The sequence below is a fragment of the Prenolepis imparis genome, unplaced genomic scaffold, assembly GCF_030444845.1.
Source record: "Prenolepis imparis isolate NDT839.2.m4 unplaced genomic scaffold, iyPreImpa1.0 SCAF_8, whole genome shotgun sequence".
NCBI classification, from domain to species: Eukaryota; Metazoa; Arthropoda; class Insecta; order Hymenoptera; family Formicidae; genus Prenolepis; species Prenolepis imparis.
In genome coordinates this window covers 8,561,072-8,579,175 of record NW_028141166.1, presented here as the reverse complement: position 1 = coordinate 8,579,175, position 18,104 = coordinate 8,561,072, and the positions used below count along the sequence as shown (strand labels likewise).

The following is an 18,104-nucleotide window of genomic DNA, read 5'->3' as shown; positions in this document are numbered from 1 at the left end:
CTAAATATATGTGTTTCTCTTTTATAATCGCTTGAAATTCGTACAAACAATTAATTATATATGTGATTACGTATATTTTTACAGTATAATAAATATCAATGACCTGGAGATACTGGGGTGCTTGATTCGACACGGCCGAGCCAAGGAATCCTTGCAGAAATTCGCGCATGAGTTCCCACGAGTTTGCTGGCACGACGCATGGTCTGTACTCGACCTAGGAGGATTCGCAAATGAATTTATGATACATCACAGAATTATCGAATATCTTGAGTAAGTAGTAACGCAATCGAAATAGCATCCTCAACATTGAATCGACATGTGAGACTCGCTAATATTTATCAGAGGATGACGAGGGTATTATTCGGATAGGCTTTATACGACCCGGAAGACGAAATACTCGCGACAAGGACGATAAGCGAAATGCATAATCGTGAATTCTCTCGTGCAATGAATCTCAGAATAACTAATCATGCAATCTGGAAACTACGCTTCAAACTTGTATCGTAATAAGTGTCTAGTGGAAACTCGTCATCTCTGAATAAATATAGCGCGATATGACGAGGAGTCTTTGGATGGAGAGAAATGTCAGTCTCTCTCTGAAAATGTCAGAAACTCGTTTTCGCACACCGATCTATCGTCATTTAAAGAATCCGATTATGAGAGATCATGCCTATATGGATCAAGATTGGATATCGATGTCGCGACGCGTCAGTCTCTCTTGTTTTTTAATTCTTTTCCCCCTCTTTCTTTATTTCTCTTTCCACTTTCCAATTTTACAACTATATTAAGGAAGCCTGGCTGAAAGTTAACATCCCGGCTGCAAAATTGGTACTTTGGCTGAGCAATTCGATAAACGAAATGAAATCTGAAAAATGAAAACGAAGACATCCGCCGAAAGGATGGGAGGATTCGCCCCGGTTGTCATTTCTTGACTTGCAAAATTTGCTCAGTAATTTTATATCCCGAGTTTCAATTTCGCGAATTCGTCTGGACGATAAATTTTTCTCGCGCTTTCGTTATTTTTTATGAACATTTTAAGAAAGAAGTGCTTTCTACTAATAAAAAAAAGGATATTTATGCAAATGACTATGCATCTGCAATTTCTCACAAAATATATATTTATAAAAAATATGTACGATATAATCGCCTTTCCATTAATTATATTATAGAGTCGATATCGTCTAAATATTTAAATCTTTTAAATAAAAGTCTTCGAATTTTTCCAAGATTATTCTTTATACGGGGAACATTAATTAAACTAAAATTCGCGGTGTGGAAAACTAGATAATTCGACCGTGTGTTTCATAGTCGGGCGAGATAGCACCATCCGGAATGGTGCTGGTACATTCAATGGTGTCGGCAGTGAATCTCGCACGCGCGAAAAATCGCGGTTGCGGGTCGCAAACGTGAATCAGATCGCCAATATGCGTTACGAAGCAGCGAAACGTAACGTAGTCGTTTCCTCTTTCCTTGTTTCATTTTGGAAAAATGTAAAATGTAATGAAAAATGCGCGTCTTTCTGGGTCATCGATGTTAAGTTGCACCGTACGTTGCAATGCTACGCTGATAAGTGATTGCAGTTAAGTGCGGGAGTCGCGGTGGCGAATGGAAGAGCGGAAGGAAGGAAGCATTCGCCGCTCTCGGGGGCAGGAAGCCGTGGAGAAAAAGTATGTGTGTGTGTGTGTGTGTGTGGGAAGGTCGACGATGGGCTGCGAGATTTAACGCGATCCTCGCGGGGTTTTCTCCATTGAAATTAATGGGGTAGTCGGGGGTTATCGTGACGTATTTGACGTCGCGACCGCTGTACAAACGGCGCAGTTACCGATACGAATAGCCGCTGAAGCATTTAAAGCCGGTATCGGATGTGTGTACACACGTGAGTGTATATGTACACACGTGAGTGTATATGTATACACGTGTGTGTATGTACGTGGCACGGCTGGATGAATCTGTTGGAAGCTGCGCCATCGAGAAACGCCGCGACGTAGAAAGAAAAGAGGAAATAACTCGGAATCTTCCAAGGTTCTTGCAAATTTGGTATGATAAAGTGATGTCTGAATATTGTTTGTCGTACTTATTCCTCGATATCTCTCTCGATGTATCCTGTCAAATTGAATGAGAGATTTAAAGCAATGACGCAAGATTTCACCGAAGATCTCAGCGAAAACACTCAACTTTGCTCCTTCGTCTGATATGTCTGATTAATGGCAGTAAGATTTCACTGAATAATCGTATATATTTCAAACAGTTCAAAATTTTATCTATTTATTTTGAATTGCTAAGTTTTGGAGAAAAACTCTTGCACATATCTAAAATGAAACACATAATTAATATTTAAAAATTCAAAATTGCATACGTATTACTTTTTTACTTTTAAGATAAATTCATAAAACATATAAACAAGATCAAGTTCAGATATTTCTTTTCTCTTTTTAACAAAACGTATTATTATAAATTTATCTCATATATAACATTATAATGTACGACGTATTTAAAATAATACTAATTGAAACAGCTACTAATTGATTCTTTCAGTAAGATTTCACTGATTTGTATATTATATTTAATAACGATAATATTTTAATATAAATAATACTATATTTTAACTGAGATCATCGGCGGCTATTCATAACTTTTCAAAGTTTAAATGTTTTTCGCGAAAATTAAGGCCTGTGTAAGTCGTAGAACATTTTCTGAGGGCGCGTTTTAAAAATTTCTTCAAGACCTACAAAATGAGCCCTCAGCGAATGTTCTACGACTTACACAGGCCTTAATTTTTGAATTCAAAGTATAAACGTTTTTTGTGAAAATTAAGGCCTGTGTAAATCGTAGAACATTCGTCTTGGGCGCGTTTTAAAAGTCTCTTCAAGATCTACAAAATGAGCCCTCAGCGAATGTTCTACGACTTACACAGGTCTTAATTTTTGAATTCAAAGTATAAAAGTTTTTTGTGAAAATTAAGGCCTGTGTAAATCGTAGAACATTCGTCTTGGGCGCGTTTTAAAAGTCTCTTCAAGATCTACAAAATGAGCCCTCAGCGAATGTTCTACGACTTACACAGGCCTTAATTTTTGAATTCAAAGTTTAAACGTTTTTCGCGAAAATTAAAACTTGTGTAAGTCGTAGAAGATTAATATATTATGTTTTAAATAATATGTTATAATACTTTAAACTAGAATATGTATATATATTATATACATGTATATGTATATAGTATATGCATTTATATATATATATATATATATATATATATATATACATTTATGTACTTATTTATATATATATATACATTTATGTACACACATATATATATATATTTTTTTAAATATACATATATTTGTATATACATATATCTCTCTTTCTATATATATATAATATACTTTTATTTCCTCATTTCGTTTAATCTAACCGAATATAATTACGCGCGCGAAGTGAAGTTATATTATTCTTTGATAATAAAATCTCAAAAATTGCAACGCATGCATAAAAATATATTAATTAATTAAGCAATGCATACAAATATAATATTTAAATCTTTAACAGGGAACAAAAAATAGTATTTTCTAAAGAATCTTTTGAAATCAAAATATCTGCGCTTTCATTAGACTCACGCATCTAATACATATCCACTGCGCTGCACGTGTCGCGTAAGACTAGACTGAACTGGACACTGGACTGACCGCAAGACGCTGAGCGAGCAGAGCGAGCAGCGGTGTTCGTGTCGCCATCTGACGGTGATACCTAACTTCACAGCCAAGAGTGAACCGGACCCGGCGAAACATCTCTCTCTTTTTCTTCCATTAGACTAACGCGTCCCATACGTTCACCACGCTGCACGTCTCGCGAGAGACTAATCCCCACCACCGACCACAAGACTGCGCAGCGGTGTCGCCAACTAACAGCGCAAGCCAACTTCACAGCCAAGAATGAACCGAGTCCGACGGAAACATCTCTCTCTTTCTATCCTCTCTATTAGATTACCACATCCCACACGTCCGTCACGTTGCGCGTCTCGCGCAAGACTGATTCTCGTGCGAGTGCGAGATATCTCGATCGCGAGACTGGTGATCAGTCCCGCTCGAGACGCGCAGCGTAGCAGATGTATGGAGATGTTCTAATGAAAGCGTAGGTATTTTGGTCGAAAAATTCTGTAGAAAATTCTATTTTGTTGTTCGCATTTTCTGTTAAAGATTTAAATATAGTATTTTTATGCATTGCATAATTAATTAATATATTTTCTTTATGCATTAATTGCAATAATAATTTTTATGCTTGCGTTGCAATTTTTAAGATTTTATTATCAAAGAATAATATAATAACTTCGCTTCGCGCGCGTAATTAGTAATTATATTCGGTTAGGATTAAACGAAATAAGAAAAAAAATATATATATACATATATACAGGATGTTTCAGGAAGAATATGGTCAGCATTCTAAGATATGATTATACATATTATTTTAAGCAAGAAAGTTTATACAAACATGTGTCCTATTCTGGTTAGAAAGATACAACATATTCAGTTTTAAGAACGAATACATTCATTAACTTATTAGAACTAAATTCTATGAAATACAAAAATTTAATATAATTGTTTCATAGCATTTGGTTCTACTAAGTTAATAAATGTATTCGTTCTTAAACTTGAACGCGTTGTATCTTTATAACCGTTTAGAATAAGACACATGTTTATATAAACTTTTTTGTTTAAAATGTGTACAATCATAAGTACTGGAATGCTAACCATTTCCTCCATTTTCTCCTGAAACGCCCTGTATCATTTATATATACATTTATGTACACATTTATATATATATATATATACATTTATGTACTCATTCAAAAATTAAGGCCTGTGTAAGTCGTAGAAGATTCGCTGAGGGCTCATTTTGTAGGTCTTGAAGAGACTTTTAAAACGCGCCCAAGACAAATGTTCTACGACTTACACAGGCCTTAATTTTCTCAAAAAACGTTTATACTTTGAATTAAAAAATTAAGGCCTGTGTAAGTCGCAGAACATTCGCTGAGAGCTCATTTTATAGGTCTTGAAGAGACTTTTAAAACGCGCTTAAGACGAATGTTCTACGACTTACACAGGCCTTAATTTTCGCAGCAAAAAACATTTAATGAATAAAGCAAAGAGAAAAACGCGACTTTAAAAACACTGCTGTATAAGCAAGATTGTGGTTTCGTTTTGAACGCATGCGGATGTACAATACGACCGAAACGTCGGCAAACAACCAATTGTAATGACGTTTCGTATAATATGTACCTTGTATACAGGTGCGCGACAGTGCATCCGAATGCAGCGTTCAATATGCACGTGGTTGCGCGTGCATGCGCACGTGCGTGAGCACGTTGTACGGTGTGGGGCGCGTAAATATATTCACGTGACTGCTTTTGATCCGAGCGGTACATATATGTGCATGCACAACGATAATTTTAAAACCCGATGCGATAACACACACACATACAATCCGTTAATTAATTATAAAATATTATCGTTTCGCGTGTGCTGGCACCTTAATTATAAAATACCTAAAACATCTGATGGGAAAATTTATTAAAAAACCTTCCACTTCTTAAATCGGTCTGTTTTTAAGGCAAAAAAGGAATAAAAATTATTGTCAGTTTTATCAAAATGAAAAAAATTAATACGTGAAGAGGAAGGGGAATTATACGATGTATGTATTGATGATTTATCGTCGGTATCCAAACTTAATTACGCGATTATTCGCGCAGGATACTCGTGGATCTCGGTGACAGCATGAAATATCTTGACGTGGAGAGTTTGACACGCGAGACACGTAATCGCCATGCGGCGTGATGAGGATGCAAGGGGTGCGTGACGCTCACGTGCCGCCCCTAAAGCATAACTATAACCGGTGTACGTATGCGGTTTGCATGTATGTAAGGTGGGGTCTCGTAAGCTATCAATCGATAATGCACGCTCGTCGCGTGATTGGCAAGGAACACCGGAAGTAGCAGGGGCTAACGCGTCCTACCCTCCTATGAAGAATTCCTTGTATTCAAGAATTCGAAACCAAACGAGATCGCGTTCTGTTGGATTTAGATTTCCGCAAAGTGATCTCTTCGTTCGTTTGCGGTGAGGTCAAAGAGCGGAAGCAAAAGAGACATCGATATCCCAAATAAGTTAGTTCTTATACTTTTGGATAGAAAAATAGTTTTTAAATGTATGGGTTGTGTTTGTGAGAAAAATTAATCTCCGAGTTAAAAATAATAATGATCCGTCACGAAAGAATATCGCTTGGAGGAAGAGCTGGAAATTTTGCGGCTGACGGGCGGATTTTCGGGGAAATCCTTTTTTTTTTCGAGAAAAATACAGAGTGTCGCTCTTACCTCTACCAGGATGCCTTTGAAATTCTGACTCATCGTCACGCTGCCCAATTTGATGCAGAAGTCACCGAGCTCGAAACGCGGTCCCTTCGACTCGATCTTCGTCTGCTTTTTACTAGTGTAGATGTTCGTCATTTTTAACATCAGCAGATCAAACAAGCCATCTGCTATCAATGGCACGACTTTGCTGCCCGATTCTAAAATAGCGAACACCGAGGCTGGCTGCTCCGAATTGTGCAGCACGTGAACGGTCCTTTGAGCACCTGCAAAATCATATGTATGTCACGTTTAAGTATAATTTTATATTTGCATATTCGATGACAAGATCATCAAGCCAATACAAAAGAATTTAATAAAAAAATATCTCAAATGCAATATAAAAGAGAGATAACTCTATTATCATTATATTTGCAGGGGAGGATTTGGATTAATTTTTATTAAAAAATCCTCTTGATTAAAAATATCCGTGTTATTTGACATTTTTATTCCTAATATTTATTTGATATTCCTTTTATTTGAAATTTTCTCTTGCTCTTGTAGCGCAAGAGGGTGCATTAGAGTCTTTTTTCGTTTTGCAACTATATACGAATTCTGCGGTTGATCCTGCGCGAGCTTACGCACGTACGTAAACGACGCCTCTTCTAATTCGGCTTCTGTGCAGCGATAAGCGAAAATTGCAGTCGAGAGGTAACCGAGAGAGTGAGTCCTTTAGCGATGCACCTCGGGCATCGCGGCAAAAGCGAAATTCATACATGCACGTATATTGCGATCGCGCGGTAAAGTCGGACGTAACTTAAACCTCAATCTCCCTTTCTCTTCCCTCTCCCAGGTCGTTAAAATTGCATCGCGCGACTACCATCATCATCCGAGAACTATTGAGATTGTCGCGAGAGAGCTTCCTATCTGCGCGGCTAAAAATCGCGCTTAATAAAACGCTCGAAATTGATCGATTATCGATTCCGCGAGGCTGTCGCCGCAAAATACTGGGCAGAATAATTTTGTTACGGAATTTAGAAAAAAAAAATATATATATATATAAGCGTCGGTGAAGAGTCTGGTTACACGTCCGCGTTGTTCGTTCGCAAAGCAGAGACACACGAGCGAGCACACAAGTTTAAATTTACGACGTGTGAACTCTTCTGAATATTCATAATTCGTCCACACCACCGCTCCGCTTGTATATCCACATAATGGCAGGGTACGCGTGCCCTGTAAGCCCTAACGTATGAATAATTTATCTGTTAAATTATAACGCGTCCTTTTAGCAAGCACGTCCGAATGACACGATTTTTCATCGCGGAGCGAACGACCGCGGACAGTTTTATGCGCTCTAATTTCGGGTTGCCTCTCTGCCGAAATGTATTTATCGTTCTGATAATATTTCGATTCTATATAATACCTCCGGCTCTCTGCTCGGAAATCATTTCCGTATAATACGAAAAATATTATATTGTATCTTGCACAAAATAATCGATATCTAAAATCATATTATGCATACATCTTTACGATATTTTAATTATAATAATGTGACATTAGTTATTATATTTTTAATGCTTCGTAAAATATTGTCAATTGGTAGCTCGAAAGACCGTCGATCGAATACTATTCATTCCTATTTGGCATTACATCGTATCCAGAGTGCAATGCAAACAATTCGAGCGGCAAGGACCACGTACTGTGCTCGATGATCCAACAATAAGTAGCCTTTACGCGCGTGGATTCTGCAAAACATCGGGCCGAACATATATCTCATTCGCGCTCGAATGATCCCAGAGAGATTAATGAACGACCGGATTATCAGCCCTCTTCCTCCGGGTTTGTAACTTCCTACATTCCTCATCTTCCTCCCTTTCGCTGCAATTTGCACCAACGATCGTACGGTCCTGCGACGCGCCGCATGTCGCATACCGCATCGTCTGCATCGCACCGTTAGGTGCGGATGCACCGCAGCAAATGTGCTGGGTCTATTTGGATTCGCACAAAAAATTGCGCAATTAGACAGTTCTTTTTACTTGGAAGACTCTTCTAGAGATTCGTCGATTCGGAATCGCTTTTTCTTTGAACGACAATGTCGAGAAACTCTTACGAGGCTTTCCGGAATGATTAATAACGATTGAAAATGACTTCTGGCGAATTAAAGGCGAATAAATTAATTTTTCAGAGAAAGAAAAATCATATTTTTCGAGCTAACCTTTGGACAGATTTCACTTTGACGGGATTTTAATTTAAAATTCAATTAGGAAAATGTACAATGCTCGGAAAGCCGCGATATAAACGATAGTGTTACTCGACAGTTTCATTAAAGAAAAAAACTGTTTGGCTGAAGCAGCTGTGATTAAAAGTTTTATTGGTTTTTTTGCGGTTAAACTAATTTCTTAAATTTTTAAAATGTACACACATGATGTTTAATATGAAATTATCGCTGAAATTTCAGATTATCCGTCAATATGCAGATGCATGCGCGCTAATCATAATGCGATCACGCATCATCGTCGAATGCATTATTTCGATTTAGCAGGCAATATAACGCGTGTCAATTATCTGGCAACGATACCGAGCGGAGGTAATTCCTCTGTTATCCGATTATAGTTATAGCATTGATTAGCGATCGTCGAAATGCAGTATTTCGTTAATTCGTTCGATGCTAGACAAGAATTTTGACGCCGACGAAATTGCCATATTTTGCATCTATCTTTTGATTGCATTTTTTTCTGGAGACACACGCAAATGAAAGAATAAGAATATTTCGAGTTATGAAAATATTATGAACAAGATATGTGTAAGATAAGATGAACCATTAATAATGAGAGAGATTTGTTAATTATACGGACTCTCTTTAAATAAAATTATCGCGCTTATTTCATCAAATTTATAACGATGATCGACGTTTGCTCAAGAACCAACATCTACATGTCTCGATCGTTTATAAATATAATTTTTTAAAGAATCGCTAAAGATCGCGTTTCGTTTTCCCATCGACGCATTTCATCGTTACTATGCACGTCCGCGTCGCGGTCATTAATTACTCTCATTGTGAGCGACCGTGCTCCATGTTGCACCTGCTTTGTCGCCGAGCTGCTGATCCAATTTCAGGCTGCCGCGAGGGAGAGAGAGAAATGTTATCGATGAAGTATTACTATATAAAGTGCCGCAACATTACTCGCGCCATAAATCAAACGTAATTTCGGACGCGCCGCGAAATATATGTCGGATGGATTTGCGCACGGTATAATATCTCCGTGAGACTTATAATTAAAACAAGAGCGGGGAATCTGCGGTTAGAGAAGATGAGATGAATTTCGCAATTATTCAGCATCCGGTTCGTCCGACGAGAATATTTTAAAATGCATCCATCAGCTCGGGGGAGTGTTATTTCCGTATCGCGAGGAGAAATTTTCGTTCACGCGAAAATATTAGATTTAATTATCAGATAAATCCCCTCTCAAGTTTACGTGTATATTTTTGGAAAAGTTTAAAATAAACTGATAAAAATAAAAAATTTATTAGTTTTAATATCACAATAATACATATATATTCCTTCATTATTAAAGATTTGCTATACCATCTTATTAATAAATTCATTTTATCTGTCAGAGATCGTAATAAAAAAAGATGCAAAATTAATAATGTAAATTTGTTAATTATTGCGACGTAAAATATTTAATGTTAAATGGGCGTTCTAAATACGGTGATATAATAACATTTTATAACAGATATTTTCCATTTAATTCGATTAATACATTTAAGTTACAATGCGACTAATGGTCAGCTGGTATTTGAAGAAGCGTTCAATTGGAGAGAATAACTTTGATGTGGTAATAGCAAGTGAACGAAGGATCGAAAGGGTCACTTTATTCTCTCTCTTTCTCTTTTCATTCTATCTTCGAAAGGGGAGGAGGAGAGATTTGCGATCGCTTTATTAAAAGTTTCAGCTGCTACCAGCGACCGAGCGACTAACCATCCACTATCATCAGTAAAAGTTTATAAAGCTGATATCTTCTATTTCTTCAAAGGGGAGAGAAAACAGAGGAAAAATTATTCGCGTTTTTGTCGAGTGTAAATCCTATATAGATTGAAAGCGTAATAAATTAATAATCAAAAATTTATCTTGTCGAATTTTATTAATTGTTGAATTATGTATTATATTCGATGTAATTATATCGAGGTATTAATATCAAAGAATATATATTTTACATATACAGAAAATGATAATATTTTGTTTGTAGTTGTTCGCAATGACAATAATTGCATTCATAATTGAAGATAAAAAAATATATCATTTTGAAAAAATAAGTTACCTGACTTAAAAGAAAAATCGCAGATATATCTTGAATTAAAATCACTTGTAATAAATTTCCTTTCGTTTATAATTACGTACAGTTTCAACTACAAATAAAATAGTCATGTTCTGTACTAAAAATTCAATTTTTTAAAGGTAATTTTTTAAACTTTGAACTGACAAAATTTACATAGCCCTCATTCATTCAATTCAAATTGAAGCGTGACATTATTATGAGAGTGTATGCTCTCTTGCGATATGACGACGCAATGACGCATGCGAAGCGGCATGGAATATCATGACAGATTGATGTCGACCGAATCGAACATCGCGGGACGAGATTCTCCATTAGTTTCGGTTTTATGCGGGAATCTCTCGGCGAAAAGAGAATCGTGCGGTCGACTCGGGTCAATAAAAAAGAGACGGCAACGTGTAGTCTTTTTTTTTTAAATTTAGCCTTTATACCCCCCCCTCGGAGTTTATGACCCAAACAACTAGGAGCATCACGACGCTATTGTGTGTTTCGAACCCTCGGGATATTTCTGTTCAACGGTATCCACCCTAATTTCAAAATGCGGTGCCTAGACTCTATACGGGGTTACGAGAGAGACTTTATTGTCGAGCAATTTATCCCCCATTCAACTCGTCCTTCCGAGGGAGAACTATCCTGGTGTGTGTGTCCGCGTGATCCCTCGCTGTAGGCGTATTTTATCGCGACATTAATTAGGATCAGCGTATGAAGTTGTTACGTTTACGATATCATCGCGTCTCGCGCGTCCTCGCGTTTTACGACGGTAATTCAAGGATAAAGTCATGTCTTCGCTTTTACGAAACGTGTCCTTCTGCGTGTCGTTACATTCGCCGGAAAACGTTCGACAGCGAAAATTCAAAATGTCGCGTCGATATATTTATATCTCTCGTTATATCTCTTGCCGCTCGAATTAATTAACAAACTATTTATACCAGACGGACTCGGACGCGCCTCTGCGACATAAGGCGATTCGATCGCTCATAATCTCCTCGAATCGATCCGGATTAAGCCTGTTGTACATGCTGGCGCGACACATTAAGTCTCTCTCTTTTATCTGCGATTTTCTAGGTTTTTTATTTCTTCCTTGTTTTGGTAGATATGCACAGATCGCAAGAGTAATCGTACTGCTAATCGCACACTTTAACAATTATACTCAAATCAAATTGCGAAAATAATAAACTTTAATTAAATATAAATAAAAAAAATATCGCACACTTTCTTCTTTTTGGTAAGAAAGATATTTCTCTCTCCCTTCTATGAAGGAAATAATATTATTCAGAAAAGTAACTCTCTCTTTTCTCTCCTCTTTCCAAAGTTTCAATTTGGATAAATTTTGACATAGATTTCTAATATATGTATATCGTATTTTTGTTTAATCTTACGACGCCACATAAATTATCCAACATTTACTCAATCACTATCTAAAAAAAAACCTCATTGGATCCTTATCCTGTAAAGACGAAAGTACGAACGAATAGCGGCCACTTAAAAAGCGGCGCATTACGTCGATTGAAAAATACGCCGAAACTTTCCGGACAAGCCGACAAATGCCTCCTCGTTTCCTCTCTTTCCCCCCTTTCCCTCCCTCAACACCATTCCTACCCTTTTCCTCCGTCTGCGTTCTAAGAATCCCGATCCATCCAAACTAACCCGGACCTAACCCAGTAACTCCAGTCGCGGTCATTGTAGCCCCGAGAGGTATAGTCTAACCGATCTCTCTTCTGCACCCACCCTTCGCATCGCGTCTCTCCTCGTTTCTCCTCTTCAAACCTCCCCCTATCCCTCATTTCCCTCTATCATCCCCCTATCTCCCCCCTTCTCCTGCTCGACCCCACACGTACAAAACATGCGGATCCGAGTGCGCGACGACGACGGGGGTTGCCGGGGTTGCGCGCAGGGGGCTTTCGTGCGCGATGCCACAACCAACCGACGGGGGTAGCGTCTAGGGGGCTGGTGTTCTCTCCCTCTCTCAGTTGGCCGCGATTCATCGCCGGGTATGTATGTCCCGAACGTGGCCGGTCGGGTGGCACGCCAGCAGCAGCAGCAGGTCGAGGAAGCGCGAGAGGGTGGACTCCGGGTCGCGCTCTCGTCGCTCGCGTTGCGACCCTCGTTCGCCACCTCCGCCTCCTCCACCTCTTACCGCGGCGTTTCGAGGGAGGGTTAATAACGTCGCTGCGGATGGTTTTTCTCGCGAGATCGGCGCTCCCCCTCGTCCGCGGAAGGTCGGAATAAAGGCGTGCAAGGCCGACGCGAGAACGCGAGTGCAACGTAAGTGATATGTATATATAGCGAAGAGAGGTGTATGATTGATAACGAGGAAACGCGGGTATCCCCCTCGGCATAACGTGGATGCTGCAGTATCATCTTAGAAAAATCGCGGTTAATTAATTTAAAAAAAAAATCGGCGATTAATAAAATCACAATAAATTTTCCGCTTTACGCCCCTTTGGTGATTCGACGTGATTCTCCTGTCATCGCGAAAACGCCGGGACACATCGTCGCAAAATTATGCCCGGGGGAAGGGGAGGAGGAAATGAAAACGTCTCCGGAAGCGGCAGCGTCGAATAATCGATCGCCGCCGCACACATCATAATAATTGCCGAAGTCGATGCGGCGCGAGTTTGCACTCTGCTATTTTTTGATTATTTTAACGTTCCTGACAGCGCGTTCTCGTCGCTTGACAGCTCGCAAGACGCAACTCCCCTCCCTGCGTTCCAGAATTTACGCAAGTCACGAGGAGAAGTAATCTCCGCGCTCGATTAAACTTCTACGAAAGGAAGAAGAGTGTTTCGAATACCTCGAAGAAACGCGAAATTACTCTCGATATATGCGCGGCAATTAACGCTTCGAGGGAATTTCTTAGATTACACGACCCGGGAATCCGGTTAATCGGCCATTTACATTCGCGGGGGAGAATACGAGAAGTAAATGAAATTGCGAAATCAATTGCACGTGAAATTTCTATCCGGAGAAATCGGGATTAAATGGCTAACAGCTGATCGATTAACCATTAAGTGAATGCTTAATGATTGATTGTCCTTCTTCATCTCTCTCCCTCTCGTAGGAACGAAAATAATTAAGAAATAAGAAATATCGTAAAAAAAGTTACATAAATGTTTCATAAAAGAACAAATCATGTTATAGAAAGGCCAAAACGATTAAAAGTAAGAATCATCTGTTAAAAGCCTCGCGTCCCTCGATAATCACGAATAAGAATTACTTATAGGTCACACCAATACGCGCGTGTCCAAAGTGTTTCAAGCTAATCTATATGCCGATATATCCCGTCGAGTATACATAGTGCCTCTCGGAAAGGAAAATTTTCTCTCTCGGCGAGACGAGCGCGCGTCTTAAGGACAGGATTTAAAGTCATCGCCTATGTACATCCGGCTCTCTCAAATCGGATCTTTAAAAATCTCCTTTCGCGTCTATATATTCCAGAATTACGTAATAAATATTTTCTCTCCTGTATAATATATCGAGATTTTTAAAAACTCACATTTGTACGCATTTATGCGAGAGAAAATTCTTTCGATAAAATATTTATCTCGCGTCGCTGAAACTTCCTGCGCACGCGAACCCCTAGGGGCAGAGAGGAGGGAGCAAAACGGTCCATTGCATCACAATACGGTGCCGTTGCCGAGTGCACTCGCGTCGCTGCGGACGGCTTTGGCGATTACACGCGAATGACAATTGCACGGACGAAGGAACGAGACGAGGTGGCTCGCGAGGCTAACAAACTCGATTCCTCCGCGGACGACGACGACGTTTGATCCCCGGCCGATAATGGATGGAGATGGGCGAGCGAGCATCGACGACGAGCGACGAGTAAGACGGCTTTGCATAATCCGCCGATCCGCCTCGTCGAGAGTAGAACCCGAGGAAGAAACGGTGCCACGCGGTGCGGGGTCGAGGGGTGGGTTTTTACGAGGACCGACCGCTGCTTCGCGAAGGTAGAGAAGAAAACGACGACGAAGAAGAGAGAAGAAGGCGAATCCTGCATCGAGGCCAAGATTCGTCGTCGTCGTCGGCGTTTTCGCGAGGATTCCCTGAGAAGGATTTTGCTTTCCCCCCCCTCATCCTTTAACAGCGTCGCGTGATGCGGAATAACCCCTGGGGGGAAGAGGCGCATCTCCTCATCGTCGAAAGCGGAGCAAGGTGATTAATCACTCGCCACTGCGGACGCATTGACCAGTCGATGCAGCTGCTGCACCCGCGTGTTGTCGCGACTCGCCCACGTAATCTTCCCGGCCCGTCCCAAAGCCGACCTAGACGATCGACGGGGGATAGAAATTATTATATCGCAGCGTAGGTGATGTTCCTTGCGCGAATGTAGCGAGACGTAGAAGAAGAAGCGGCATGGAATCGCGGATCGCGCGGCTTAGTTAGTCGGTCGCGGAGGATCTCGCGTCGATCTTGAGGAAAGACCGTGACTAAACGATATCGAGATGATTAATGGCTCTTTGCTCGATGTACGCGACGATATCGATGCTGCAGTGTGTCGGGGTTTAAGACGCGAGCCCCGAAGGCAAACGCGCTGATTCGCCGCGCCGATGAAATCGATTGCACGCGTTGCAATTTCTCTTAAAAACCGAAGAATATTATTTAATCTACTAAGTTGAAAAAACGCGAGAAAGATTCACACGTGTAAAAAGATTCACAAAAGAATTAAAACGCTAATAGAGAAGAATACTATTAAGCAATATATTAAAAGCTAATATGATTCTATTTACGAGTAAATAAATAAAGAAATTAATTAAATTAATTAATATAAATTAATTAATTAATTAATTAAATAAAAAGCAATATATTAGGAGCGACATAAAGATTTTATAAGGAAATTATTTTTCTATCTGCGAGAGATTAATAAATATCGGCACTGATTATTTTCGATAGAAGGGCAGGGAGTCATTTAAATGATCGGCGCGATCGCGGAGCTTCATGTTACTTCGAAAGGAAGAGCGTGTTGCACATGCAGTGTCACACATTGGTCTGGTAACAGCTGCATCATGGACGCGTCGCATCGCGTCAGCAAAAATTCACTGGCACAAGGGGTTTACTTATTGTACTCTGGCGCGACCTTTTTCTCGTTAATATATCCCGGTCGCGTAAGCCTCCGGCGATGCTCGGGGTTTATCATATGATTTAATAGCGTTCTGGAAGGTTATTGGTCCGTACAAACTTGAAGCATTATGAGAAGCTCTCGCGTTCTCTCTCTTTCTTTCTTTTTCTCTATCTTTCTTCCCCTAGGTAGACCTTTTCATTTTACGTTCCGCGATCGATCCAACAATTTAATCTGCAGAGAGAGAGCAGCAGGCGCTCTCTTCCCCTTTCTCTTTCTTCCTCTCTATCTTTTTGTTATCAATAGCGATCGCTCGATTTTCCGCTCCTCGAACATCAGCTGACGATAAAACGCACTCATAATGAACGTTAAGTTATTGTTCGTCATTTATTTTGTGAACATATCTTATAACTTTAAACGTATACTTTGCGTATATATCTTGTAACTTTAAAATAACTTTGGTATAATCTCGGATATAAGCACAGAAATAGTTTTCTGCGATGGAATATTTAACTTTTTGAAATTAGAAGACTATTTCAAACTTTATAAAATTCCGCCGCATTTGTAATTTATATAATAATCCATCAAATTAAAATTCCAATTTTCATAGAATGACGTATATTACAATTTAAAATAAATTGGAAAAGGAGGAAAATTGAACGATCGAATCTATCGATTCGATTAAAACAAGTATTGGACATCGATTTTCACGGAATGGAAATTTTGCTTCATAGTTCGATGACAATATCGTTGCCAGAGAAACAAATTGCGTTCTGATAATTACATCGTATTTATTTTGTATATATATTTTAAAGTTAGGGAGATATTAGTCTTCTCGATGCGTTCTAATTCAGGTTTCCACGCGCGATAATTTAAATTAATCGTTGCTGCAGCGAGACAATTGATTTAATGCGTAGCTTAATCCGGCTCCTGACACGTTCGCGGACGATGAGTTACGGTAATTCGCGTGCAAGACAGGATCTATTTACAATGGAGACATTTACAGAGTAGATACACATGCGCGTGATTGCGCGTGGGCGTTTTAATACACATCTGCTTTTGTGTCCCGCGTACCATCGTGACATTAAATAGATTTCTCTCTCTCTCTCTCCCTCTCTTTGAAGATTGCAATTTTATTAGTTCCGTCCGTGTAACTCATTATAATCAAGGCAATAAAAACCGACAGAATTAATACACGTATGTATATCGTATCTCGTATATTTATTCGTTTGCCGATCAACATTAATCAAGAATCAAAAGTGGTACAGAGAAATCTCTCTCGAGGGATGCAAATTTTTTCTCGGACAAGTCGCGAGTGTAATTTCTCATTTAACCTATTTAATCCCTCATTTAACTAAGCAATGATGAATAAGATTCATCATGAATATCTGTGTGCACATATGTATATGTCCAATAAATTATAATTTTATGAAATTATGATTCGGCTTACGCGACTGGTTTTTCTTATGCATAGACGATTCCCAGGAATTTTTACGTGAGAAAAAACTATGATCGCGCTGTGTAGTTTTCCTTTAAAGAAAATTCGTTATTAAAATTTAAAGACACGTTTCAGACCACACACGAGAGAGAGATAATTCGAACACGCGAACGTGCGACGCGTTCGTAAATCGTGAAGAGGATGGATGAAGAGTAAACGAAAGACTCGAGTGTATGTGTCTGTATGTGTGTATATGTATGTATGTGCGTGAAAGCGATAAATTTCCGATTCACGATGCTGCAGACTGCGCTTGTATAGCGGGGCGTATACCATCTCCGCCAAAGTACTTTCCACTTTCCTCGCCCGAGCTTATGGAAAAAGTTTAGTTTCCGTACCGGTAGTCGTCGTTTTGATTTCTCTCTTTCGTGCTACGATGAGAGAGGGAAGCGATTCCAACGAATACCGAATTGAAATGACAAGCTAATTTCCCGGAAAGCACGCTCGTTTCGCGATAGCGATTTGTGACAGGCGAGATCAGCTGACAGCCGATAGCCGCTAATTAGAGCCGATCGCGATATTCGCTCAGAAAGAATAATAAGATGAAGTGGCTAGTAAATACGAATATTAATCATAAATGAGAGATATTATTTGATGATATTTTTATACTGCAATTTTTTTTTTAGTGGAACAAAAATCGGAAATTCTCTCTGTAAAAGCGAAAAAGAAACAAAAATTCCCCTTTTATAATCGGGCTTCCGTTTGAGATCGTGATTGAATGGGTGACATCAATAAACTTGTAATTAAAGACCATTCACATCGATACGGATTCGACGAGCTTTAACGATATATACACACACACAGTGCGCGATCTTTGCTCTCCTCGCGAAAAACTCAACACGCGCCGCGTGTTGCAATGAGTTTCCGATGGAGTGTAATTGA

The 18,104-nt window shown here is 39.4% G+C and overlaps 2 protein-coding genes across 3 annotated transcripts in view; one reads left to right on the top strand and one right to left on the bottom strand.

Annotated features, from left to right (window-relative positions):
• The window catches only part of LOC145939753 (mediator of RNA polymerase II transcription subunit 20-like), an 81,078-nt gene that overhangs the window by 1,978 nt on the left and 60,996 nt on the right, over positions 1-18,104 (bottom strand). For both annotated transcript variants that reach the window (XM_083044330.1, XM_083044329.1), the window contains 2 exons: positions 6,359-6,618; positions 104-214 (listed from right to left, as the gene is read on the bottom strand). In XM_083044330.1, the coding sequence (XP_082900456.1) occupies positions 104-214; positions 6,359-6,618 (371 nt within the window). The remainder of the gene's footprint in view (positions 1-103; positions 215-6,358; positions 6,619-18,104) is intronic.
• The window catches only part of LOC145939747 (facilitated trehalose transporter Tret1-2 homolog), a 56,981-nt gene continuing 52,683 nt past the window's right edge, over positions 13,807-18,104 (top strand). The window contains exon 1 of the mRNA XM_083044322.1: positions 13,807-14,973. The gene's annotated coding sequence lies outside the window, so the exon portion shown is untranslated. The remainder of the gene's footprint in view (positions 14,974-18,104) is intronic.